We start from the raw sequence: 25,000 nt of genomic DNA on the forward strand, positions 1-25,000 counted from the left end.
CTGAGGACAGTGAGTGAATGTGGGGGAGACTAGCGCCCGTGGGTTCTCCGTTGCGCCAGGACCGATCTGCTGAATCCTTGCGAAGGCCGGAGATACGTAGCGCACACTCTGGTTATTTTATAGAAGAGGATAGAGACTGTACACTCTCTCTAGTCTCTATGGAAGAATTTCTCTGTATTCAAGATTTGCTGACTCTGTACAGTCTTTACTTTTTCACTGTTATCATGGAGTTATTACTGTTTTGGTGTAGGCAAATTGACTCTGTTGAATTTGTTTATAAATGTATACAGTTGCGTTTTTATAATGTTACTGGCTGTGTTTACAGGCGTAAAAACAAGCAAGCGCGCAGATATGTGTGTGTGTGTGTGTGTGTGTGTGTGTGTGTGTGTGTGTGTGTGTGTGTGTGTGTGTGTGTGTGTGTGTGTGTGTGTGTGTGTGTGTGTGTGCGCGCGTGCGCGTGTGAAAGAGAGAGAGAGAGAGAGAGAGAGAGAGAGAGAGAGAGAGAGAGAGAGAGAGAGAGAGAGAGAGAGAGAGAGAGAGAGAGAGAGAGAGAGAGAGAGAGAGAGAGAGAGAGGGGGGGGGGCATTTATACACATAAATGCACACGTCTGTATCAATCTACTCACTCTCACTCTTTCTCCTTCTCCTTCTCCTTCTCCTTCTCCTTCTCCTTCTCCTTCTCCTTCTCTTTCTCTTTCTCTTTCGCTTTCGCTTTCTCTTTCTCTTTATCTCTCTCTCTCTCTCTCTCTCTCTCTCTCTCTCTCTCTTCTCTCTCTCTCTCTCTCTCTCTCTCTCTCTCCCCACAACACACAACACACACACACACACACACACACACACACACACACACACAACACACCACACACACACACACACACACACGCACACACACACACACACACCACACCACACACACACCACACAACACACACACAACACACACACGGCATTATATATTATGTATATACATATATATTATGTATATACATATATATTATGTATATACATATATATTATGTATATACATATATATTATGTATATACATATATATTATGTATATACATATATATTATGTATATACATATATATTATGTATATACATATATATTATGTATATACATATATATTATGTATATACATATATATTATGTATATACATATATATTATGTATATACATATATATTATGTATATACATATATATTATGTATATACATATATATTATGTATATACATATATATTATGTATATACATATATATTATGTATATACATATATATTATGTATATACATATATATTATGTATATACATATATATTATGTATATACATATATATTATGTATATACATATATATTATGTATATACATATATATTATGTATATACATATATATTATGTATATACATATATATTATGTATATACATATATATTATGTATATACATATATATTATGTATATACATATATATTATGTATATACATATATATTATGTATATACATATATATTATGTATATACATATATATTATGTATATACATATATATTATGTATATACATATATATTATGTATATACATATATATTATGTATATACATATATATTATGTATATACATATATATTATGTATATACATATATATTATGTATATACATATATATTATGTATATACATATATATTATGTATATACATATATATTATGTATATACATATATATTATGTATATACATATATATTATGTATATACATATATATTATGTATATACATATATATTATGTATATACATATATATTATGTATATACATATATATTATGTATATACATATATATTATGTATATACATATATATTATGTATATACATATATATTATGTATATACATATATATTATGTATATACATATATATTATGTATATACATATATATTATGTATATACATATATATTATGTATATACATATATATTATGTATATACATATATATTATGTATATACATATATATTATGTATATACATATATATTATGTATATACATATATATTATGTATATACATATATATTATGTATATACATATATATTATGTATATACATATATATTATGTATATACATATATATTATGTATATACATATATATTATGTATATACATATATATTATGTATATACATATATATTATGTATATACATATATATTATGTATATACATATATATTATGTATATACATATATATTATGTATATACATATATATTATGTATATACATATATATTATGTATATACATATATATTATGTATATACATATATATTATGTATATACATATATATTATGTATATACATATATATTATGTATATACATATATATTATGTATATACATATATATTATGTATATACATATATATTATGTATATACATATATATTATGTATATACATATATATTATGTATATACATATATATTATGTATATACATATATATTATGTATATACATATATATTATGTATATACATATATATTATTTATACTTTTTTTTTCTTAACAGCCATTCATTCCACTGCAGGACATAGGCCTCACTCAATTCACTATTGAGAGGTTATATGGCAGCGTCACCCTTGCCTGATTGGATGCCTTTCCTAATCAACCGCGGTTGGGCGCGCTAACGCTTGTGCCACGGCTGTAACTTCCCCTATGACACCTGAGTTTGACTTCTCAAGGCGATATGTCGTTTTCTCGGGCTCGAGCAGCAGTCAGAGCGCAGGCATTTTTATGTATGTATATATACATACATATATATACATACATATATATATACACATATGTTTACATATATATATACATACATATTTAACCATATTAATACTAATTTCCAAGTTTCTTTTGAAGAAATGTGTGCACTCCTTTATTCGAAAGAAAATTAGGAATTCGTATTTTTCAGTTAAAGATTACTGAATTATCCGAATATCCAAGAATCAGTTCCAATAGTTTTGTTACGCAACAATGGAATTTCTGAATATATATATACACTTTTCCTCAATCGAAGTAGCGTATCAGGATCGGCTATAGTTGTTTGTACATTCCATATTTCTAGTGTTATCCCAACATACGTAAGTTACTGGAGTTATGATACTGCGTTATTGAATATATGAGACAATTTAGCTGGACTTTGGTACCTTAACTGGGCACTGACGGCTGACAACATTTATCTTTGTTATCAATGACCTCAGACACACGCGCTTGGGGGTATGCTTACGTGGCATCGCATATCGATATTCAGACACTCACGCCGGCAGTTATGAAAATCTTTATATAGTAGAGCGATAAGAGGGAAAGGTCTACGTGTGGCAGGACACACAAAGATATGCTGCTGTATCCCAACGTCTATTTGTACGAGCACATGTGTGCATATAAATACGTACATGCATATACAGATAGATAGATGTATTTGTGTATGTGTGTTTGTGTAGATTCTCTAGCCCGTGGTAACCATGCCTCCGCATAATTTGGATACGTAACACATAACATGCAAATCGTTCTTTGAAGTGTCCATCATCCATTATACATATGCATGGGGACAGTCAGTTCTGTTCTATGAATGTTACCGGCCAACCGTGATGCGAATGTTAATATCAATACTTACGTAAAAAGGGATATTACCCAAATTCTGTAACGAAATATACTTTAACCAAAAGTAAAGACAAAAAACGTCACCGCGACGATCTCTTAACATTAACAGAATTTATATATTCCTAAATGGTGTTCTACCTTTCTGTAACACTTTACCTATCCCGACCGATGTCGATGAGTACAGAGATTCAGTGGCCTTGAGTGCCTTTTTTCTTGACCCTGATTGTATATCTCTCTTTCTTTTTTGTTTCTTTTTGTTATATACTTTGCCGGAGCCTCGTTCTCCATCTCTGTTTTTTTTCTCTGTGTCATCGTCACAGCTTTTACGTTTACCCTATTTCCTAACCAATGTTGTAAATACAGACAGCTTACTTGCACAATGATGAAAACGGCGGTCTTCCATTCACGCATTAATGTTTTCATATGCTTATTAATATAATTTTGCAACCCACATAGCATTTCAGTTTTCACTCGTCATTCCCATATTTGCATTGGGTGTACTCGTGTCCTCATTTATACTTGAATCCCAACTGTCTGGTTCAGTTTTCAGTTCAGGTAAATATGTAAAATATAGTTGATACTCTTTTGAACATATTTTCGGAACATTATCTGTTTTAACTAATGTAAATGAAAGTAAAACAGCTCGCTTTCTCTCCCCCCCCCCCCCTCTCTATCTTGCTCTCCGTCTCTGTCCTTCTCTTTATCTCTTTATTTTTCATAATCTTATTTACTGTAGTTTTAATGCAATTACAAAAGGTAGATATGAACGGCTGTGGCAACTGAGTCTTTCTTACCGCTTCTCACTAGTGTAACTGCACACCAACAGGTGCAATGCAGCTGTGCTTTTGGTTTCTGTATGTACAAAGTTACATAGACGAATTTTACCTACCCTATTTTTGTCCGTTGGTAATTATATAAAAATTGTTAAATTTACAGCCACCTCCGAGAATATCACGTTGCATACAATACATATATTTCACTTTTATCAATACAGATGAATAAATAAAACGTATTTAAAACTTTATGACAACGAAGAATAGCTCTATCTATAAAACAAGAATTTCGTTAGGAGTTGTAATGATGTTCATAAAAACTAATTATCTTGAATGTGATAAGGATAACAATCGTAATCATTATGGATTATGAATATGATAAAACGACAATATCTTAATAATGGTGCAGATACTGCTAATGCTAATGATGATGATGATGTTAATGATTATTATTTTCATTATTATTATTATCATCATAATTATTATTATTATGATTATAATGATAATAGTTGTAATAATGATAATAATAATTATATTAATAATCATTATCATCGTTATAACTATTATTATTATTATAGTAATAAACATTGTAATAATAACTGATACTACTACTACTACTATTGATAATAATAATAATAATAAAAATCATAATAATACAGTTATAATGATAATGATTATGACTGTAATGATGATAATACTGATAATAATAACGATAACAATAATGATGATAATGACAGTAATAACAAAGATAATAATGGTGATGATTATAATAACAATAATCATAATAGTATTAATAATAATGATGATTGTAATAATAGTGATAACAATAACAATAATGATAAAGATAAAAATAGTAGTAATAATAATAATGATAACAAATGTAATAGTAAAAATAATAATCATGATAATGATATTACTAATAGTGACAGTAATACTAACAGTAATGAAAATGAAAAATTATTTTAATGACAATGGTAATGATAATAATAATTATGATAATAATAATGATAATACAAATACTAGTGATAATCGGTAGTAATAATGATAATAATAATATTAAAACTAACGATAATGATAATTGTAATGATATTAATAATTGCATTACTATTAATGATAATAGTAACAATAAACATAGATTATAAAGGTACTAATGATAATGAAAATAAAGATAAGAAGTATGATAAGGATAAAACTGTTATAGTACATATAATAATAATAATGATAATAATAATAATATTGATGATGACAGTGATGATAATAATAGTTACAATATTAGCGATAGTATTATTAATAAAGATAATAATAAAAAGTTGTAATAAATTAAATAACAGTAATTTATAAAGATGATAATAATAACCTTAACAATCATATTAATATAAAGAACAATAATGATAAAAGCAATCAAGTAATCATGACAAATGTTGAAACGACGCCCATTATGAATTTTCTGCAAAGGAATTGCCCTGAAATTTCTGAGTATTCAAGGTATACTTTACTTTGTTCTTCTCTTTTCTTAACTTTATATACCCATCTTTTTTTTAGTGAAGCGTGGTCTGTTTGATTTTGCGATTTTTTTCTGAAGCGGAACAAGTTTAGTTTTGAAAAGTCATGAGCCACTCCTTCCCGGATCCCTCAAAACTCAGCATCAGCTGATCAGCATCATACGTTGCCATTTAATTTTCTCGTTTTACGTAAAATTGAGGGGTAATGTATGAAAGGTAGGGTTGAATTAAGGAAAATAAACAAAACTAAACAGTTCTGTATGGTAATGCTTTGCATATTGTTCCTGTAACATTTAAAATAATTGGCGATATTTCTTTGGATTAAATATAAGGCAACTATTCTTCCATGACCAACAGTTACCACTGACCTTTTCTCAAAAAAATTACTTCCAATTAACCTATCCTACTGAAACTTCTACTTATACACGACCACCCTTAAATAACTATGAAAATCTCATCCCAGACTAATAAACAACAATAAAATCTTTCAAATCCGCAAAAGCAGAGTTGCCAATTTTTTTTTTCGTTTATTTTCCACACTGACGGCTGGATTCGGCGTCGTCTTGAAGGCAATTACTCAAGGTCAGCGCCTTCTCGTGATATCTTACAGTCATCTAAGATATCTCTACCATGAGCAGTCACCTTCTAAGTGGTTAAGGTTAAGGGAAGATCCTCAGCATCGCAAGCGTTATAGCAGCATTACTTACGAGGAGGCAAGTATACATCGACACGAAAGTGTAAACAGAGGTAATGATTGGCATTTTCTTAGCACCTTTTGATATAGAGTTCTTTCCACCAATTAATAACGTGTTGTGAAGTATTCAAGATTCTGTTTCAGGTGATATTTGTCGTAATTTAATCTCTTACTTCCATCTGTTGCATATATAAACAACATTCACCAACAGCGAATTTCAAAATTGATTTTTCGTCTGTAGAAAATCAGATCTATAGACGAAAGACGAACGATTGCCCTTTAAGCGTACATTGAAGCGAAATTTAAAAGTTGAGTGTTCAATAACCTAGGCAGAAATCAAACAGAACCTTTTAACTCTTAAAACACTCTATATGGTCCAGAGCAAAGTTACATATTCTAGACCTTTTTTAGATTAAAAGACCAGGAATAGTACCCAAAATACTATGCATATATTGAGATCTCTTATATTTAGCAAATATAAAAAGAAATCAGATTTGAATGCAAAGTATTGATTATGATTTTTTCAGAAAATCACTCAAAACAAAGCATTCAGCTCACATTCAGGCAATGGCAAAGAAACTTATCATACACATATTCATTAAGAACAAGGACTAGTTCATTTTAGAGCACCCCAGGTGATCAACAGTTTCAATCTTGCCAGAATATACATGACAGAATTTCAGCTGCCTTGGTCAAAGTGTAACTGCTGTGGTCTTAAGTTTCTGCTACTTATTTTTATGTCAAATAGTGTTGTATTGTTTCTCCACCCTCATACAGTCATGATCTAAACATTTGACAACTGTTTTTTAAACTTTCGGAGTTCATTTCAGTGTATTCACTCTTAATAGTTATATAACAAGTGTCTTATTTTTAAGTTTTTTATTTCTGATAATGAATTGCAAGACAGAAAAGGCACACAAATCTAATTCCTTCATTAGTTTTAGCATCTAATTTATATGAATATTCATATGAAACCTGTATTGGGTCATTATTACTATGGTTTAATTATTATTCTAATCATTTTATTCTCATCTATAGTATTTTTTATAATCTTCAGACTGGAAAAATGGGAAAGTACAAGAAATTGTCGTCATCGTACTTCAAGCTCGTCAACCCGCTCATCATAGCACTGGTTGGAGCAGCAATGTATCTCATGGTGGTCAGTGAAATTACTCATTAAATTTATTATATGTTAAATAAAATAAAATTTTATAGTTACTGTTTTATTACTGGTTTGTTTAATTGCAAGTATATGCGTAAAAATACATAGTTATTATTAGGCACTGTATTTCCATGTATGGATGCTTATCTTTGTTGTATTGTTTTTTTTTAACAGATGGCATGGCTAGATCCTAAAGGAGTTTCCCCAGTGTTCTTTGGTCGAGTTGCAGAGTTTATTTCATGGGTCGGCTCAGAAAATAACGATCTTATGAAACAGTTGTATGTTCTACAGAATTATTTCTTGCAGTTGAAGTTATTGAATACATGTTATTTGATTAAAGGATCTTATATTTAACATAAAAGGAAGCTGTGATAAGTATTTTCTCATATTTTCCTCTTTTTTTTTTTTCCAGGACTCTGTCTACAGTTGCCATCCATGCTTTTGAGGCTATGTTAGCTCTCTACTATTGCCAAAGGTTGAAGCTAGATTCAGGTGTTACATGCTGCTGGATGATACAAACTCTGTTTATGGGAATTTTTTCTCTCCGTTTCCTCATTTGGCCTCAGAGAGAAGAAAAGTCAGCAGGGAACTCTAAGAAAAATAAATAAAAAGAGGGACCATTTGTAATTTTGTAAAATGTCTAAGTAAAAACACTTTTTATACTTATACTTGACAAATTCTTACAATAAAATAGACTAGATCCATTGTGTTTTTCTATACCTTTAGTTAAAAATACATTTGAACCCTATTTAGTATTGCCCCAGTTAGTTTCATTGTGGAATAAAAGGATAGCAGAAGATACCTACACATAACGGGCACTTCACCTGGCAGCTATTGGGAAATTTCTTTGTACAAGAAAGAAAAGAAAAAAAATTCTGATATTTTGTTGACTCATCTGTGATGTTATTTGTAACATTGAAAACTACCCAACAATTTCAGGTCCATGATTGAAGTAACTGTCGTTATTAAAACTACCAATACTTGAAGCATTGGCTCTAGGTACATGTACTCTTCACTATGAATTTAATTAACTAATTCCAATTTCCAATAAATAATTAAAAAATGTTTAGATATCAAGGAGTTAAATAACATGGTCCTTCCAGGGATGGCATGCACATACCTAGCCCATTGTGAGTTTAGTTTATTGTCTTTACACATAGAAGGCTCCACAAGTATTTAGCAATGAGTCGGTTACAAGCACTACCTATCTCACTTGTTTACCCATTTCCTTGATTTTCAGAATTTTTTCTTTTGTTACTATTAGTAGTGTCAATAACATTATCATAATAACAGCATAGATAATGATTGCATTTGTAAACTATTTCCCCAAAACTCAAGGAGAGGTGAAACTAGGGGGGTTCACAAGGTTTAATTATTGACAGTTTTTTTGGATAAGCACTTGTGGAACCATCTACTTGCAGATATTTCACAAAATACTACAGCAACACTTCACTTTGGAGACATGGGTTTAACAAGCCATCACTTAATTTTTGAAGCAAGAGTTTTTCTCTCTACTACTACTGTTATTATGAACCCAATATTGCTAGAAAATATGATGTTCACTCTAGTATTGTTTTGGGAAATGTATCACAGAAAGAGCTCCTCAAGTGCTCAGCCACCAAGGAGTCGGTCAGTAGTCTATGCACCCTCACTAATTTTCCCCTTCATTAAGCTCTTCCTCTTTTTACACTTAATGTCAATGCTGCTATTATTATTATTGGCATTATACTTATAACAGTGCAATACTAACAGCAATATCAAATCAAATATTTCCAATAATCAAGGAAAAGGTTGAGTAAGCAATTGTAGAGCCACAAGAGTGGAAATATAGTTGATAAATTGAACTCAGTCTGCATAGCATGTGCATAAATCTTAAATCTTAAGTTAAAGATATTATCTTAATAGTTGTATTATTATTTATAGTACTAATTGTAGTAAATTCAGGTAATAGGGTAAAGAGTGAAGGTCAGGAAGGCCTGGTAACTGACTCACTCCTAGATTTAATGGTTAAACAAGGAAATACAAAAATGCTTATTGCAAAATTTAAAGATTGCAGAAGTCTGCGAACAGTTACTAATTTATTATAATATATATTTTAGTAGTATTTTCCCTGCCATGTGGATGTGGGATTATTTTCTTTTATTGGTATATTGCAATAATAGTGTAAACAGAAATGTAGTAAATACAATGGTTCTAGTTAAATATTTTATTTGCACCTTACATTTGTATGAGGTAAGAAAAGTATAATATGTACAATATGAAAACTAATAACAAATTATACAAAACACTTATTATGCTATATGCTAAAATTCAATATTTATAACTGCATGATCTGACATTGGCTATATCATTATTGTAAGGCATCTCTATTTATAACTCTCCTCCCTTCATATCATTACATAAATTATTTTTGTTAATAAATTATACTGTATACTATGGCAAAATATTTACTGACATCTAGTATAGAAACAAGTTTGTATTTATCCAATGTATTTAGTGTGGCTCCCCGTGGCAATGAGAGCACCTGACTCCTTGTTAGTTATATCTACAGATAAGAAAGCTAAATTTCTTCCAACTCTGAGAGTTTCTGCATTGATGACAATTTCTTGTCCCGATGTTGCTGCTTTCATGTATCTTGAAAAAGAGTAACTTGATATTAGTGGCAAGCTTTCCCTTAGGGCACAGCAGAAAAAAAAAAAAAATATATAATGTAAAAACTATTACATATTGATAGTATTGTAAAGTTCTTAGAATCTGTATTTTCACTAAAAACTGTCATTTCACTAAAACTAGCATTTCACAAAAAAAAGCCTTTCCTTGAACGAGAACAAAATCAGATTTGGTAAAATACCTGAGCATCTACAATATTGAACACCCAACTGTAAGTTCATACTCATTGTCATATTAAAGCACTGAAACTGATTTTGTTAACTATAATTTGAATCTGTACATAAAGAAGTATTCTGAACCAATAAATGCAAACTTTGACACTAGCATACTGTACAGCATGGTGAAAAATCTCCATAATGCACAAACAAGATTTAATGGAAAGTAAGATAACAGTTTCAAAATCCTCTTGGATTTCATCTGCAGACCTGAAGGTGAAATCCAGGAAGATTTTAAAACCTGTTGTCTTACTTTTCAATAAATTTTGTTTGAACATAGTGGGCTATTCTTCCAAAGTATCAACACTGTAGTGTTTTACCAATCTTCACAGTAGAGTATATATAACTTATGAACTGAGAGTGTTTTGAATGGCAAAACATTTTACCATGCTCAATGTACCTAGTATGAGTATATTGAGAGTAATTTAATAGTAGCAATTCATTACCAAGAAATAATCCTACAGACTTCACTGATTTTATGAAGCACTTCATTACATATGTGACATGTAATATGCTGAATAAATAACCATTATACAACTATGGAACTTTTAATCTGTTATTTATACATATCTCTATTCATATTTGAAAATCAACAAATACTGCAAATAAAGTTTCTTTTAAATTATATTTCAATGTCATACTAATTTTATTGAAGGTTTCGTTAAGCTACTGGCTAGTGCAGAAGGTGCATCCTGGTACAGCTCTAACTAGCTTTGCCAGCCTATCAGAAAAGGCTTTCACTCCTCTGACTACTGGCTTTTGATTAATCATTAAGATTTAAAAAGTAAAAATAAATATTTTCAATAGTTTGTATGGCCCAACTACATACATCACTATTCCATTAACCATAGAGTGTTTCAAAAAAGAGAGATTAATATTTAAGTCACTAGTGGCATTTTAGAAACTGTGATAAGCTTCTAAAGCACACTCTAACACTCGGGCGCACACACTAACATTTAAAACATTAAAGAACTGAATATTGGAATACTCATTTTCTTAAGATAAGGAACAGACTACTGCCATACTACAAAATTAAATGTTGCTATATATACTCTACAGGAACTTAAGTAAATAAAAATACTGACAATACCATACACTAACTACAAAAATAGTAAAACATTACTTACGAAACATTTATATTCACTGACACCCCAGGGACAGCCTTTTCTGTTGTCATTAGTGCCATTGTTGATACAATATCAACCAGTGTGGCTGTGAGTCCCCCATGCAGAGTGCCTCCACTATTTTCATGTTCTTTCTCCACAGTCATCTCTGCAACACATTTACCATTGCCACCTGCCACAACACGCAGCTAATGAAAGAAAAATGGAGGAGATATTAGTGATTATGACTCACACTGAAGATGGTCACTGGCTAGCATAAGTAGGACTATTACAAACTGCTAAAGTAATACTAGTGAAAAATCTTTTAAGAAAAAGAAACATGTGAAAATGGATCCATTCTAAATAGTTCCACAGCAAATGTACTAACAATTACCAGCAAACACTTTCCTTGATATTTATTGGAAGAGTGTGAAAGCTGGACACCAATTAGGTGTTTTACACACATGCACTCACTCACTCACTCACTCTCTCTCTCTATCAACCAATGCAAGCAGACTGTGAAAGTTAAATAAAATATACCTATATTATAGTGCTGAATAAATTTTAAAAGAACACAACAAAGCTTCTTGTGAAATTAAATCTGTCATACTGTAAACAAACATAAAATCACCTTCCTTTTGAATAGTAATGAAAATTAAAAAAAAACAATTTAATTCCAACTGCAGGTGCTTATTTTAGATACTTCAAAACATGATTAGTCTATTATTCTTCAATCAAGTAAACTGAAACTGAAAATTAAAAACTACAATTACTCAAATTCCATATCCTATAAGCTGAGTCCTCAAGCCAAACATGCTGATGTTACAGGACATTTAGTCATGACAGTCAAATAGGTGCCTTCAAGGACTTGTTGGTAATGAAAAGAAAATAACATCCAAATCAATGCTTTACAACATGATTTGTAATTTATGCCAATCTTTAAAATGTTACCAATACCAAGGTGTTCAAGCCATAAACTGCTTGTTTAATTTACATTGTATGTAAACAAGATGAATCATTATCTGATTCCAACTTCTTTGTAGTTAGTGGACATTAACCTTGGCAACAGCAATGGTATGAATCTCTCTATCTTGTAAGAATGAGATTGTAGTTCACACAAAAACAATGGGCAATCTTAACAATGCAATGGCATCAAACAATGCTTCAAGCTTTGATAAAGGTTAACATATACATTCTACAAAAGAGATTGCCTTTTTTGGACATTGCTCTTTTTGTCAATTAACTGTCAGCAAGGTTTTCTAGCACAAACTCATCAAAATAAAGGGGTTTATTGACCACTGCCAGAGCACACGGATCTAGACTCTGATATATTTGCTTATCTTTATGAACACAAACTTTATTTTTTTTGGGTGTTCTGTGTTCTTTAAGAACTTATTTTTATCTCTATTTCAGCTTATTGTTACTGTAAATAATAGTCAAACATTGAAAAAAAAGTCAACACTGAGGAAACCCAGTTTATTGTGTGAAAAAAGGCCAACTAATGACTGCATCTCCAGCTTATGATTGGGTTATTGGCTAACACTTTCTGCATAAACCATTTTTGTTTACTGTAGATTCTACAGTAAATAAGATTCTATGATACTTGGAATTTTTTAAAAGATGAGCATAAGTTAGTGGATTGGCTCCTTTTCTGACAAAATTCACAATGCTTTATCTTCCCCCAAAATACCTGGCAGGGTAATTCTTTACAGTACGAACACACTCACCAGAGGTCAAGTGCTTAACTCCAAATCAAAAAATCTATTTTACAATTTAACTTACTATGCCCTTCAGACACTGCCTGAGGGGGATTTGATGGGGGGGCTCTGCTCCCAACAACCCCTGGGAGACATTGTCTTCACCTTGGCATGCACTGTATGATGGAGCTGAAACTCAGGAGCACTGCTATGAGCTGCGCTTTCTGTGAACTTTTTCCTTTACTTGTGTAGTTAACATTCATGTCTGCAGATTATTTCTTATACCTATGACCAACTTTTAGTCCTCTGTAAGACTGTCATCTTCAATTTATCTTACATTAGTGCATCCATAGCGTAACTGTTAATTCCTGGCAGAAGCATTGCTTGATTCATTATAGGTTTATTTTTCATAAACATTTGTGATGTTTTATGTGTTATCTATATGCATCACCTCTATTTTTTCTTAATCTCCACACAATCCTGGTTCCACAACTAAAAAATTTAATTAATGTGCATTATTAAACATTCACTAATATAACCTTTTCCTGAATTCGTTCCCTAACAAGCCTATATATCCATACCATAATCTAAAACTGACATTCGCCTACGAATCAATAACAAAATAAAGATCAACTAAGGCACACATCACTACCAAAGAAATAAATCTGGCAAAGTCATCATGAAATATGAGTAATCCAGAAAAAAAAGTGAAAAATCATAGATTACAGTGAGTGATTTTACTGATCAAGATGATAGATACTGACCCTGCAGTGAACATATTAATAATGAGCGCAACGAATAAAACTGTATTCTGCCTGTAATCACGGGCTAATATACACACGTTACTGTATGGTAATGAAATCCAAAGCTGGCTTACAAAACTTTACCTATACCTTATTAACTAACGTAAAACACTGTGATGCCCAAACCTAAATGGAGAAGTAATACTTGCTTTTGATAAATTCTTATCAAATCCTCCTCCCTCTGACATCATCTTCACAATTTGCTGCAAAAACTTTCTCCCTCCGTTTGCGGCGGCCATTTCTACCGAGGAGATGAGGGGGGGGGGGGGGTTTGGTTTGCGAAGTTCTAGCTTCGCCCGGGCCTTCTAGATATGGCCCGGCCTGTGTCAGCTTTTTTACGGCTGTCTCATTGAGTTGTCTGACACTCGGTGCTTACCGTGGCGGCGGGATTGCCAGCAAGCGTTCCTGCCGCCATGGTGTAAGCATTTCGCATAGCCTCTTTACCAGCACGGCGGCTGTTGTGGGCGGTCCATGTCTCAGGAATTGTGTATGGTTACAATTTTCTAGGTAGTGGACTAGTGTGGCGTTCGGCTCGCCGCAGTGCTTGCAGCACCATTCATCGCGTTCGATTGTTGGGATAATCTGCCATGCACAGTGGTAACCTAGGCGCATTCTGTGAAGAATGACTTCGGTACCTCTGTTGCTTACTTCAGAGTTCCAGTGGTTCAGAGCCTGTGGCGTCTGAGTACCAGCTGGCCGAGGGGGAGGTTCTCGTTTCCTCTCTGTGGAGCTGCCGTAGGAAGGTACGACCGACCAAGGCACACTTCTCCATAAGTAATTTTCGGCTCGGTTTTATCGTCATGGGATTTGGGGGCATACCCCTGCCAGCGGTGGCTAGTCTGTCAGCAAGCTCGTTCCCTCTGATGCCGATGTGGCTTGGGACCCAATTGATGATAATTCTTCTACCTTGAGCAAGAATTCTCTGTGCCATTGTGAGAATCGTGGTCAGTAGGTAGATGTTGTCTGTGGGTGAGCTGTGCTGAAGACAGTCAATGGCTGCCCTGGAGTCTGTGTGTATGACCACGTGTCCTTCCCTTAGGGACGCGTGGCCTAGGGCTCCCATGATTGCAACTGCCTCTGCCTGTAGCGAGGAGGCGTTGTCTGTTACCCTCATGGATCGCGTGGCATCCCTAGCTGCAAAGCCGGCGCCTGCAGTGTGGCTCAAGGGATCGACCGATCCATCCGTGTAGTATGTTCTACTACCCGGAGGAGTGATGGCTGCAATGACCCTGTGGGCTTCTGCCTTTAGGCTAGGCATGGGGTATAGGCTCTTTTTCATTGACAGGTTCATTATGTTGAACTCTATCAGGCTCAGTGCCCACGGCGGGGCTTCGGCAAAGTCGGGGTGGGGGGAGTCCATGCCCTTAGCAAGAAGCTGTTCTTTGAGCTGATGGCGTATCAACACCCTGGCTGTATGAGACAGCCAGGAGTTGTTTGCAACGAGCTCGTTGTCTTGTTCGAGGCATCTGACTAATTTTTGTCTTAGGCTTGTGTTCCTGGGAGCCTGGATGACCTTTGACAGAAATTGTGTTGCCGTTAGATCGATTCGTGAGTCCAGGGGGAGAAGGTTTGCCTCCATCAGGAGGTTGAGGACCTTCGTCCACCTCGGGGCACCCAGAATGATCCTGGCAGCTTCATTTTGGACTGTTTCTAATTTGTCTGTGTGCTTTTTCTTTGCAGCAATTAGAGCGACTGAGGCATAGTCCACAATGGGCCGGACAGCATGTACATAGAATGATCTTAGTACTTTGTGTCTGGCCCCTATGCGTCTCCCAGTCATTGCTCTCATGACAGACAGTCTTGCTTTGGTTCGGTCAACCAGGTACTGGACCTCCTTATGGAAGGAGAGGGTCCGGTCTATCCTTACCCCAAGGTATAGGTAGTCCTTGACCCATTCTAATTCCACTCCCTGGATTTTCAGTCTTGTGCCTCGAACTCTCTGTCTCAAAGCCATGGCTTTGGATTTGGCAGCAGAGATCTTTAGTCCCGTCCTACAACACTCCTCTGACACGAGGTCCAGACAACGCTGGGCTTTATTCTGGCTGCGTGGTCCAGTGGAGGTGATAGCGAGATCGTCTGCATACGAGATGATCTGGCACCCCACTGGGAGGTTTATGTTGAGGATACAGGACATTAAAGTGTTGAATAGGGCTGGACTGAGAACCCCACCCTGTGGCGTTCCATTTTCGAGCGGCATGTGCTGCGATAGGTGACCCTGGAATTTGACATTGGCAGTCCTGTTCCTGAAGTAGTCACCTATCCAAGCCAAGAGCTTTCCTCTGATTCCCTTCTGGATCAGGCTTTCCTGAATGGCAAGCGGACTTGCCAGTTCAAAAGCCTTCTCCAGGTCAAGGAATACCACCACAGCTGGGCCCTTGCTGATTGTGCTTAAGAGCGTGGCTAAGCTGTGTGCTGTGCCCATGCCCCTTGTGAACCCGTGAAGGTGTTCGTGCGGGGGTCCCGTTTTCCATTGAAGCCGGTTTAGTACCATCCTCTCAGCCGTCTTGGCCAGGCAGCTGAGCAGAGAGATGGGGCGGTACTTCCCCGGCTCCTTTGGTTTTGGGACGGGAACTATGGTAGCCCTCTTCCAACTCTGGGGTAGAGTGGAAGTTTCCCAGGACTTGTTGATGAGTTGCAAGAGTGCACGCTCACCTGCTAGTCCTAGGTGGGAGATAATGGGGTACGAGATCCCATCAGAGCCCGGGGCTGTGTTGGAACTGGTTTTATAGGCTTTCCTTAGTTCCCTCAGAGAAAAGATAACGTCTGAGTTATCGGGTTCGGCTGCCCTTTCTCTGATCTGAGCGTGTCTGTCTGGCTGTAGACGCTCTTGTCTTGCCCTCAGCTCGGCTGGCAGACTGTTGCTGCTCGTTCTCGCAGAGAACTCGTGCGCCAGTCTGTTAGCCTCTGCTTGGGGGTCGTGATGGGTGCACCTCGGGGCTGAGCGGCTGGTAGCTCGCTTGACCCGTTGCCACAGCTCTGAAAGGGTGGTTTGGTGGTCGAAGGACTCACACCATTCCAGCCACTTTTCCTGCCTGACTCTGTTGGCAGTTTCCTTGGCATCCGTGACAGCTTCCCTTAGGAGGGATAGGTTGTCAGGGGTTCTTTGCCTTCGGAATAGTTTTCGGCACATGTTCACCCTGTGGTTGACCTCCCTGATCTCGTCATTGAAGTACCAGGCGTCTTTGTGACTTCTGGACCCAGGCCGAGTTTTGGGTATGGCCTGTGAGGCTGCTTCATTAATGGCGTTTAGCAGGCTGGCTTCGAGCACTTCCACATTTTCGCTTTGTGGGGGATTGTTGCATCTCAGACAGAGGGCCAAGGCGTTTTGAAATGCCTGCCAGTTGGCCTTGTCTGTTTTCCATCTTGGATTTGGTCTTAGGATTTCGGCTGGGCCAGCATCCATGAGGGTAGTTATAGTGCCGTAATGGTCACTTGTGACGGTCTCATCGACACACCAGCCAATCCTCCCCACCAGAGTCGCAGTGGCCAGGGTGAGGTCTAGGACCCCTCCTCTGACATGCGTTGGCTCTTGGGTGTTGAGGAGAGCGATCTCAGGGAATGTCTCTAGCACGTCGGCTATGTGATAGCCGGCCGCATCCGGTGCCCGGCAGGGAGCCAGGATGGGGTGGTGTGCATTGAAGTCTCCCCCTATGATCACTCGGTCGTGTGCAGCAGAAGCACAGACCTGGCTGATGTCTAAGCTTTTACAGCGTGGCCGGCTGTACACATTGTACAGTTTGAGGGGCCCCCCGGCCAGGTGAACCTCGACGGCAAGGGATTCAACATCGTCTCCACAGTGCGATGCATCGGCTATTGCGGAGCAGGGGATTGTTGCTCTCACAAGGGTGATCAAGCCTCTCTTGCCAGGTGTTCGTGGCAGTGTGAAGGCATGGTACCCTGAGAAGCGAACAGTGTCCACTGTTAATGTCTCCTGGAGCATGACAATGTCAATGTTCCTTGATCGCACAACTGCTTGGAGAAAAGCGTTCTTTGCAGAGAAGCTATTAATGTTCCACTGTAGGATGCTTAGATGGTGTGTCATGATGTTACTCAGTGATAGTTACATCAGAGACATCGTCGGAGTCTGACAACTCCATTGCGAGGTCCTCGCTGGTTGAGGGCTCCTCGTCTGTTGTCAGGCTATCCTTGGGTCCACTGGGGGGGTGGAGAGCCTTTGGTAGCTCTGACTTTGGTTGGTTCGGCTTTTCTCTCAGGCTTTTTCTTGGCTGGCCTTGCTGGCCTTGCCTGGGCAAGGTCAGCGTGATCTGGCTCTGGCTGCACAGATTCAGCCTGTTTTGGCTCTGCCTGTGAAGGCATGGCCTGGTTTGGAGTGGGGAGGTGAGTCTCGTCCTGGGGTGAGGGTGAGGCTGGTTTTTCTCTAGCCAGCTTTCTTCCCTTCAGGGCTGCGACAGTCTGGGTCATTGCCGTCATGGCGACCGAAACTGCCTTCTCGGCCTCCTCACTCGACCTCCCCAGGGCTGTTGCTACTGCTGTGACAACAGCAGTTAACAGGAGAGTCATATCGTCCTCGTCAAAGAGGAGATGATCATCTGTTGGGGAGGTTTTTGTGGTGCTCTTAGAAACTTTTTTCTTTAGTTTCTTTTTCTGCACCTTTGGCATTGTCGGAAACTCCTTTTTGTTGGAGACATCCGGTGTCGGCTGGGGGGCGGCTTCCTTCCTCTTAGGAGGTCGGGGGGCCTTTTCGCTTTTGTTCCTTCCCCAGACATGGGTGCCCGGTGGGGCAGGAACAAAGTCTGATCGGTTTTGAGCAACCTCTTGTCGCCTGAGGGCCGCCTTTTTCCTGACAGAGCAAGTCAGGCTCCAGGCATGATGCTTCTTGGCACAGTTGGGACATTTGGCTGTTGTGTCCCTCTTTTCCTCTTTGTATGCCTTGAGGCATACCTCTGTGTTGTGTGCCTTGCTACAGACACCACATTTAGGCTTGGCTGTACAGTTAGCCTTGTGGTGACCGTATTTCTGGCACTTGAAACACCGAAGTGGTTCTGGCACATACGTTCGAAGGTTGTAGGTGCCCCAGTTACCCAGATCAAGGGTAGTGGTTGGGGCACCTTTCATGGTCACCAGGACTTGCCTGGTTGGGGTCTTCCCCTTCGACATTCGGGAAGCCTGCACGACCTGTGGGTGTGAAGCGATCAGCTCCACATCGTAAGAGACTGAGAAGCCAAGTAGCACCATCTTGGTTCTCTTTTCCTCGGGACTTAGTGGGGAAAGACTCACTTTTCTCCCATCAGTTAGCTCCTTCGTTTCCCGGAGGAAATTTAAGGTAGCTTGATCTTTGGGCATTATGATCATGCCCTGATCTCGGGCGACCCGGATCGACAACCGGATTTTCCGTTGCAACTCCAATGCCCTGACCAATTGGTAGGCATTGTCGAAGCCTTCGGGTTTAGCTGGCACTTTGAACTGGGTGAAGCGTTTAGGGGGTCCCGACTCTTCATCAGAGTCGGTATCCGGCCTCGGACGCTTCGGCCCGCCCTTTCGGCTTTCGGGCTTGTTTGAGGAGGCAGGAGCTGATGCGGCTGGTTCAGCCTGCTCTCCCCTCTCAGTCGGGGAGGCCGTCTGTGAACTCAGGGGCCTCCCTGGCTTAGCTGCTGGCCTGGAGAGGCCAGCTCGCGAGTCAAGATCTTTGACTATTCGGTGGACAGACCCATTGGCTTCGGTCTTGTCCACCTTAGCAGCAGGGGTGACAGTGTCATCCTGTGCTTGGGGCTTTCTTTTGCCACCGGAAGGCGCATATGCCTTCATGGTGACTACCGTGGTCTGGGCCTTGCGCGGTTCGTCAACTGTAAGTTCAGTCTGTGGGGGGTGTTTGATTGTTTTTTCCATGAATTGGTAAGTGCTTCATCCTCTCACGCCCCCACCCACCACGGAGTCCAACAAGGGGAAGCTGAGTGTCAGAACCAGTGTCTAACAGCAACAGGAGTGATGAGAGGATATACGCAGCCAATAGCCATTGTGACGGCACTCACGGACCATTGTGAGTGCCAATGGCGGCATGACTGCTTGACCCTAGCCTCCCGGGGGAGACCAGCCGATTGACCGTGACCGGGCCGGGATCAGGCCGCCTGTCTTGCTGGAATAGAGGACCAAAGAGGCGTGTTGCTAGCCGCAGGGCGTACTCGTTCACGGCATCGCTCAACCTCCAGGACTCCCGTCTCCACAGCGCACAAGGCTGCCACGCACGGCAAACGCGTGGGTAGGTGTAAACCCCTGGGGAGAGACCAGAGGGGATGCCCTTCCACCTACGAGACATCATTGTTTGGAGCCTTTTTGCTCAGCCCTCTGAGGCAGCCACCCAAAGGTTGCTTCACCGCAGTGAGGGAAGAGGAGTCTTGCACTTTTACCAGGCAGTTCCTTTCATCCCTCTGAAGCAACCACCCAAAGGTTGTTTCACCTCAGTGAGGAAGGAAAGGACCTGTGTCTTTACAAAGTAGTTCCCCCTTCCCTCTAAAACAGCCACCCAAAGGCTGTTTCACCTCAGTGAGGGAAGGGAGGTTTTGCGTTCTTGTCAGGCACTTCCTTTCGTTCCCCTGAAGCAACCACCCAAAGGTTGTTTCACCTCAGTGAGGAAGGAAAGGACCTGTGTCTTTTCGAAGTGGTTCACCCTTCCCTCTAAAACAGCCACCCAAAGGCTGTTTCACCTCAGTGAGGGAAGGGAGGTTTTGCGTTCTTGCCAGGCAGTTCCTTACATTCCTCTGAAGCAACCACCCAAAGGTTGTTTCACCTCAGTGAGGAAGGAAAGGACCTGTGTCTTTTCAAAGTGTTTCCCCCTTCCCTCTGAAGTAGCCATCCAAAGGCTGTTTCACCTCAGTGAGGGAAGGGGGGTTTTGTCCTTTTTGTCAGCTGGTTCCTTTCATCCCTCTGAAGCAACCATCCAAAGGTTGTTTCACCTCAGTGAGGGGGGGGGGGGGGGGCGGTACTCGAAAACCATTCCGGACGTCTAGACGGGAGCGGTCGCCTGTGTGAAGGGCAGGGCCACAAACCGACCGAGAAGCGGGGCGGCACGGGGAATGGTTACCCCGGCGGCCCCCGGCCGGCTGCGTGGCGCGAGCCCGCGACCTTTGCCGTGCCCGGGGAGGAGATGAACACAAGACGAATGACCTGATGGGTTTCGTCTCGCGGTGAGGATACTTAAGGGGACCGTCCCTGAGAAAATGCCGATTTTCACTTTTTTGTTGAGAAATAGAAAATGGTCTTGATTTTAATGAAATTTGGTAGGATGAAAGAGTACTTTATTACGCATCTTTATACTGAATTTTATTTAATTTGACCGAAGGGAATTGTAGACGCAACGAAACGATTTTTTAAAGTTAGGTTAAAGTTTTTATGCTGTCAGGACTCCTCTGTACCTCATATAGGCCGGTTCACACGATCATGCTGCATGACAGGCAGCATGAAACAACTGCATGAAGCGGTTGCATGCTTAGAAAGAATGATCGTGTGAACCCCGTTTTTGGCATGACATGCAGCATGAACACGCGGCATGACGTATGAAGGGAAATCCTGTGAGCAAGGGGCGGAGCTGGCATGGCCTGATGTATGGCATGACCGAGTGAACGTCAGTCATGCAAATTGCGTCATTCTTGCCAGTATTTGTGAACAGTACACAAGCTCTTATCTTTGATTAATATAGTTGTTTTCTTGTTTTTCAGTGTAATGGATAAGCAAAACGAAAAAGATAATACATTAGAATTTATTTCCATGTATAGAAATCATGAATGTTTGTGGAGAGTGCAATGTAAGGATTATAGTAACAAAAACAAAAGGAATAGTGCCTTAGATGTGTTACTTGACATATACAGGAAACTAGTCCCTGGAGCATCAAAGGCAGATGTACTTAGAAAAATAAACACTCTGAGGAGTAGTTTCAGAAGAGAATTGAAGAAAATTAATGATTCAAAAAAATCTGGCTCTGGTACAGATGAATTATACACACCATCTCTGTACTATTTTGACGAACTAAGGTTTGTTGCGGACCAAGATGTTCCTCGCCAAAGTACAAGCACTTTAGAGGAAGATGGAAATACAAGGGTAAGTACTTCATTAGCTTACATGTTTACAGTACATTCTCTTGAAATGCAATAGCACCTTCGCCGGTGAAATATGTCATAAAGTTGTCCCGAACATTTCGAGCAATTTGAGATGCAACCCGTGCATCTCTTCCTCTTTCTAAACTAGCCATGCAATTTTCATCGCTGTTGTTATTGGGCATCATGTCATTACAATCATTATTAATATTATGAGTAGTGACTGTTTTACTTCGCAAATAGTTATGCAATGCAATTGTAGCTAGCACCACCTTCTCAATGCTGTCTAATTTGAGATTTATAGTTGAGTGGAAAATGCGAAATCTAGCGCTTAATATGCCAAACGCATTCTCAACTACTCTTCGAGCTCTTGATAGACGATAGTTAAAAGTTCTTCTGTCATCATTCAGCTCCTTTTGTGGATATGGTTTTAAAAAATCAGGTCGCAGCGCAAATGCTTCATCTCCCACGAAAACACAAGGGAGACCGTGCTTCCCAATGGGTGGAATGTGAAGTTCGTTGTCTTTGAGTTTTTTTTTCCAAAAGTAGTGTTATTCAATACGCCACCATCTGAAACACGGCCATTGGTACCTATGTCTGCGTACAAAAATTCATAATTGGCGTTGACCACTGCCATTAAAACTAGACTATTGTACCCTTTATAATTATAGAAGTAAGACCCTGCATCCTTTGGAGGAGTGATGTGTACATGTTTTCCATCAACTGCGCCAAGGCAGTTTGGAAAATTCCATTTTTCTTCGAATAGGTTTCCAATGTTTGTCCACTCTTGTTCGGTTTTGGGGAACTGGAAATAATGGGAAATAATAATAGACGTGGGAAACATTAACTGATACAGACTCTTGAAAGTCTTTGTTATTCAGCATATTACATATAAATAATTTGAATGATATGTTTCGCACTTAACACGTGATGAACCTTTTCTTTACCAGAAAACAACAGACCTTGTATCGCAAGACACTGAACCAGGTCATGCTGACGACTTGGATACTGATGTTACCTCGCCACAAAGCAGCACATCAGTTCAAACACCAACTCCGAACAAAAGACCGAGACGCACAAAGAAAAATGATGTGACGCATGACATCCTACAGAGAGTGGCCGAAAACTTGCAGCGTCCAGAGTCGTCAATGAGTATTTTTGGTAAATATGTAGGTTCAAAACTGGACGAGTTCGACCCTAAAACAAGTAGGGTAGCACGTCGCTTAATTAATGAGGTTCTAGACGCTGCAGAAGGAGGAGAGGTTAGTAGCAATGTAAGCCTAAACTTTAATAATGTAACATTTAAGCCTTAAGATATTGTTCAAAATGTTTCAAACCAAGTTACGTCACCTCATGTTATGATACAATCCCAACAATACTCCAATTACAATGATGCCCCCCAAATCCGAGGGTCAACATCCATTAGTGAACCTCCCCTTACCCCAAATGTAGGCAATGATCCACAAAATTTAGGTTGTTATTTCGCGAATTTCACTCCTCTTTGAAGATGTTTTTCAGAAAAGACTTGTTTCATTTGTATTTATGATGATATACATGTCCGTGCTTAAAGGATATTTTTCTAAAAGTAGCTTTGCAGATTTATTATGTTTTTGCAATATGTACTTATTTACATAAATAATGTATATTAAATGAAGTAAATTATGTTTTTGGTTAAAACGAAGTGTTTCACAGTGCCTTTACAGGAAATATATAAGGTATTTCTCATAAGCAATGACTAATCATTAATTCAAATGTTTATTGAAATAAACGTTGACTTACCTGTAAAAATTCACCTCTCAGGACGTGGAATATTGCGTTGCATGTTTCAGGGATGATTTCTGATAATGTTGAGGTGCCCATTCGTGCGGAGTATCGTAAATCTTTCAGAGAACGTCCTGTTGCCAGGAACCGTAGTGTCGCACTTAAACGTTCATGGGGAGTAATGGCTTCCCTCATGTTAGTATTTTCACGTTTGATATAAGGTGACACAAGTTCCAACAAATTGTTATAGGTACCTTCATCCATTCTGAGGTAGTTCCTCCAGTCGTCTGTCTCACACTGCAATTCATTCATTATTAAGTTTGTGTGCGAATGTTCTTTTCGGGCAATCCATGCCTTGACACATCTCCTTTTCCGTTGGCGTGAAGAATTTTTTTTCTCTCTTAAAATTATTGCCAAACCAAGCGCAATTGCATCATCACGAGAAAGAGACATTGTGCCGCAACCACCGCTAGATCTTGCACTGAATGACGATAGGTGTGATTCGTCCGAACGCGCTTCATGCATCTACTTCATGCAGTTGTTTCATGCTGACTGTCAAGCAGCATGATCGTGTGAACCGGCCTTTACCCTCCACCTCGGTTGTCACATTTTCTCCCCCCCCCCCCCCCGACCGAAAATGGGAGGTAGGGAAGATAAGGGGGTCAGGTTAAATATAAATATACTCTTACGTAATGACCCATAAGCAAACAGGGTGCACAACGGGAGGAAGGGAGAGTAAGAAGTAAGTTAATACTAAAGCATGGATACTACTTCTCATGGTTCCTAGGCCCCTTTCAACTGAGATGAGGAAAAATCCTCAACTAAGTTGAAATATCCTTTCGGAGAGTATCATGGGCTACCAACCCACTCCTTGTCGCCAAGGAAGGCAGACACGGCACACTGGCACACGCACACACACTCATACACTCGGGCGCACACTCATACACTC

At 38.7% G+C, this 25,000-nt stretch overlaps 4 protein-coding genes across 8 annotated transcripts in view; 1 reads left to right on the forward strand and 3 right to left on the reverse strand.

The window, feature by feature from the left end:
* The window catches only part of LOC125028812 (sphingosine-1-phosphate lyase-like), a 17,919-nt gene extending 13,870 nt beyond the window's left edge, over positions 1-4,049 (reverse strand). For 2 of the 5 annotated variants that reach the window (XM_047618334.1, XM_047618333.1), the window contains exon 1: positions 1-299. This exon is cut by the window's left edge. Coding sequence is in view for 1 of the 5 variants with exons in the window: in XM_047618326.1 (XP_047474282.1) it covers positions 3,996-4,046 (51 nt within the window). In the remaining 4 variants the exon portion in view is untranslated. Of the gene's footprint in view, positions 300-3,995 lie in introns of those variants that run through there. The other 3 variants (XM_047618329.1, XM_047618330.1, XM_047618326.1) reach the window with 2 other exon arrangements.
* A 2,313-nt stretch (positions 4,050-6,362) lies between these two features.
* Positions 6,363-8,456, forward strand: LOC125028814. The gene is made up of 4 exons (XM_047618336.1): positions 6,363-6,611; positions 7,650-7,751; positions 7,929-8,032; positions 8,167-8,456. Exons 2-4 carry the CDS (start codon positions 7,659-7,661, stop codon positions 8,360-8,362), a joined length of 393 nt encoding a protein of 130 aa, XP_047474292.1. The 5' UTR covers positions 6,363-6,611; positions 7,650-7,658; the 3' UTR covers positions 8,363-8,456.
* Positions 8,457-9,945: 1,489 nt separating this feature from the next.
* Positions 9,946-14,543, reverse strand: LOC125028813 (acyl-coenzyme A thioesterase 13-like). Its single transcript, XM_047618335.1, has 3 exons — positions 14,392-14,543; positions 11,767-11,951; positions 9,946-10,388 (listed from the first exon to the last, which is right to left on the reverse strand). The coding sequence occupies exons 1-3, from the start codon at positions 14,479-14,481 to the stop codon at positions 10,235-10,237; spliced, it is 429 nt and encodes a 142-aa protein (XP_047474291.1). The 5' UTR covers positions 14,482-14,543; the 3' UTR covers positions 9,946-10,234.
* A 7,768-nt stretch (positions 14,544-22,311) lies between these two features.
* Positions 22,312-24,858, reverse strand: LOC125028514. Its single transcript, XM_047617863.1, has 2 exons — positions 24,070-24,858; positions 22,312-23,095 (listed from the first exon to the last, which is right to left on the reverse strand). Exons 1-2 carry the CDS (start codon positions 24,574-24,576, stop codon positions 22,721-22,723), a joined length of 882 nt encoding a protein of 293 aa, XP_047473819.1. The 5' UTR covers positions 24,577-24,858; the 3' UTR covers positions 22,312-22,720.
* Positions 24,859-25,000: the final 142 nt, after the last annotated feature.

This window comes from Penaeus chinensis, chromosome 9 (assembly GCF_019202785.1).
Source record: "Penaeus chinensis breed Huanghai No. 1 chromosome 9, ASM1920278v2, whole genome shotgun sequence".
NCBI classification, from domain to species: Eukaryota; Metazoa; Arthropoda; class Malacostraca; order Decapoda; family Penaeidae; genus Penaeus; species Penaeus chinensis.